The following is a 3,266-nucleotide window of genomic DNA, read 5'->3' as shown; positions in this document are numbered from 1 at the left end:
GTTTTCCACATATTGATTTTCTTGTTAATTTTATATCTAATCGTTTTGACTTTTAAAAAATTTTATAGATATAGGAGTACAAAGGCAGTTTTGTTATGTGGATATATTGTGTAGTGATAAAGTCTGGACTTTAATCATCCAAATAGTATATACTATAACCAATAGGTAATTTTTAATACTTCACCCCCTTCAGAGGGAGACTCCATTGACTATTATTCACTCCGATGTAAATTAGAGTACAATCTCTATGGCAAACAGTATTGAGATTTCTCAAAGAGCAAAAACTAGAACTACCATTCAATCCACCAATTCCACTACTGGGTATCTACCCACAGGAAAAAAAATCGTTATCTTAAAAGATACTTGCACTTGTTTATTGCCACACTATTTAAGAATAGCCAAGTCATGAAATCAACCTAAGGTCTATCAGATGACTAGATAAAGAAAATGTAGTATATATGTACCATGGAATACTACTCAGCCATTAAAAAGAATGAAATTGTATCTTTTCCAGTAGTGGCCAGTGACCACTTAGGCTGTGCCCATTTCTTGGCTATTGTGAATTGCGTCATAATGCATACCTCTTTGATATCCTGATTTCAATTCTTTTGGATAAATACTCAGAAATGGGATTGCTGTTATCAAATAGGTAGTTCTATTTTTACATTTTTAAGGAACCTCCATACTGTTTTCCATAGTGGCTGAACTATTTTTGCATTCCCAATATATTGGATATGGGTTCTAATATCTCCACATCCTTGCCAACAGTTTTCTTTGGGTTTTTTTTAATAGTAGCCATCCTGACATGTGTAAAGTGATATCTTATCATGGCTTTGATTTGTGTTTCTGTAATGATTAGTGACTTTAGATATTTTTTCATATGCCTGTTGAACATTTGTAAGTCTTCTTTGAAGAAACATCTATTCAAGTCCTAAGCCCACATTTAAATCAGGTTATTAGATTTTTTTAACTATTAAGTTCTAGAAGTTCCTTATGTATTTTAGAGATTAACCCTTTGTCAGACATAAGGCTTGCAAAAATTTTCTTCCATTCTCTATGTTACCTTTTCACTCTGTTGATTGTTCCCTTTGCTGTGCAGAAGCTTTCAAGTTTGATTTTGTCCAACTTATTTATTTTTTTGTTGTCTGTACTTTCAATGTCATATCCATGAGATCACTGCCAAGAACAATGCCCTGGAACATTTCCCCTGTGTTTTCTTATAAATGTTTTATAGTTTAAAGTCTTATGTTTAATTCTTTAATCCATTTTTAATTAATTTTTTGGTATGAAGTACAAAAAGGGTCAAATTACATTCTTTCACGTGTGGATATCCAGTTTTCCCAACACCATCTGTTCAACAGATTATCTTTCTTCACTGTGTATTCTTGGCACTGTTATCGAAGATCAGTTGACTATATATGCAAGGATTTATTTAAGGCCTCTTTATTCTGTTCCATTGGTCTACATGTCTGTTTTCATGCCAGTACCATACTGTATTGATTACTGTAGCCTTGTAATATAATTTGAAATCAGAAAGTATGATTTTCATATGTTCAACCATCCTTGCATGCCAGAAATAAATCTCACTTTGTCATGGTGTATGATCTTTTTAATGTACTATTGGATTCAGTTTGCTAGTATTCTGTTGAGGATTTTTGCATCTCTATTCATCATGGATATTCACTTGTAGTTTTCTTTTCTTGAGATATCTTTTTCTGGCTTTGGTGTCATTAAATAAGTATGATAGTGTTCCCTCTTCTTCAAATTTTTGGAAGAGTTTGAGGATTAGTGTTAATTCTGCTGGTATCAATGTCTGTTCTGACTCTATAGCTAACAGTACTGAAAAGGTAAACACTTACTTCTGCAAATGATCACGGATGTTCCTATAATTACTGTATATATTTAAAACAAAATTTTAGGATCCTTCTTCACAGACAACTGGCTTCTCTTTCTATCACTGGATTCCCAAACTATGAACTAACATGTCTGAAAACCTTATGAGATAATGTGATTTTGACGGTGAATGTTAAAAGCTAAACTACCCTTGAATTTTTTCTGATTATGCAAAGTAAACATCCGAGTCAGCTGCCCATCTAATTTTGCTCCTGGAAACATCATGATGTATTAGCTATTACCACAGAGTTCTGCCTTGCCACTCCATCCTTGCTGCTTGTTACTGTAACTATGCTCCTATTGCCAGACTGTTAAATATTTCCACTTGGCCTCTACCAATCCATGATATTTAATCCCCATAGATATTATGAAGCCTGGGTCTCTGTCATCAACTCCTCCTGTCAACAAAGGCCTCTGAAGGACAACCACTACCAAGCTTCTCAAATATGCCAATACCTGCCATTCCAGAACATTCCTTATTAGGTTGTGTGACGACAGTGCCCTTAAGAGTCTCCTAGGGAACATAGAAAGTGAGTAGGCAAAACAAACGCAATACATTTATTTTAAATTCTCATCTCCCTTAGTCTTCTGATCCCTTCTTTAATACCATACCGAAAGACTCTGATATCTATACTTTATTTATGTTACGGGGTTAAAAATTAAACCAAAGGGCAACTGTAATCTCACAGTAACAATACCAGGAAGCTTAGCTTGCACATCTGTTCATGCTGGTTTGTTTGTTCTCTTCTTCTCACCACAGAGGATGGCTCGATGGTCACAAGACAAATGACAGAAAAACTGCAAGATTAGATCAGATGAGGAACAATCGAGCCACCAGGGGCCCATGGGAACAGCATGTGGCATAGGTCATGAAGACCCTGAGTCAACTAAAGGACTGTGTACCTATGAAAGAGCCTAAATTCCTCACAACAAGAGGAGGGTTGTTCTTTAAGATGAGAGTCTGCCATCCTCCTCATTTACTGGCTGTCACAAGGGCAATAAAATCTATAAGGTATTTGGAATTAAGCTAGTAAAAATATGTAAGACTTTTATGAAAAAAGTTATAAAGTAATACAGAAAATCAAATGAAAACCAAAGTAAATATATCATGTTCATAGATGGAACACCCATATCTTAGCCATATAAATTTTCTTTAAATGATATGTTCAAATTTCAAACAAAATCCAAATTGAAAATTACATAGAGCTTGATAAGCTGATCAGAAATAGTCAAGATAACTTAGAAACAGAAAAGGGAACAGCTTACTAGATAGCAAGACATTTTTTAAGTTATCACAATTCATAAAGCATGACATTGCTACAATAATAGATAAATAATGCAACAGAAGAGAAAGCCCAGAAGACCCACTCAAA

At 34.4% G+C, this 3,266-nt stretch overlaps 1 protein-coding gene across 1 annotated transcript in view; it reads right to left on the bottom strand.

The window, feature by feature from the left end:
* The window catches only part of STXBP5L (syntaxin binding protein 5-like), a 386,990-nt gene that overhangs the window by 222,717 nt on the left and 161,007 nt on the right, over positions 1–3,266 (bottom strand). Inside the window, 2 exon segments of the mRNA XM_012640519.1 lie at positions 180–200; positions 755–757. Of these exon segments, the coding sequence (XP_012495973.1) occupies positions 180–200; positions 755–757 (24 nt within the window).

Source organism: Propithecus coquereli, unplaced genomic scaffold (genome assembly GCF_000956105.1).
Source record: "Propithecus coquereli isolate 6110/MARCELLA unplaced genomic scaffold, Pcoq_1.0 Scaffold10, whole genome shotgun sequence".
NCBI lineage: Eukaryota > Metazoa > Chordata > Mammalia > Primates > Indriidae > Propithecus > Propithecus coquereli.
The sequence above is the reverse complement of the archived record's forward strand: the minus strand, read 5'-3'. Positions and strand labels throughout refer to the sequence as shown.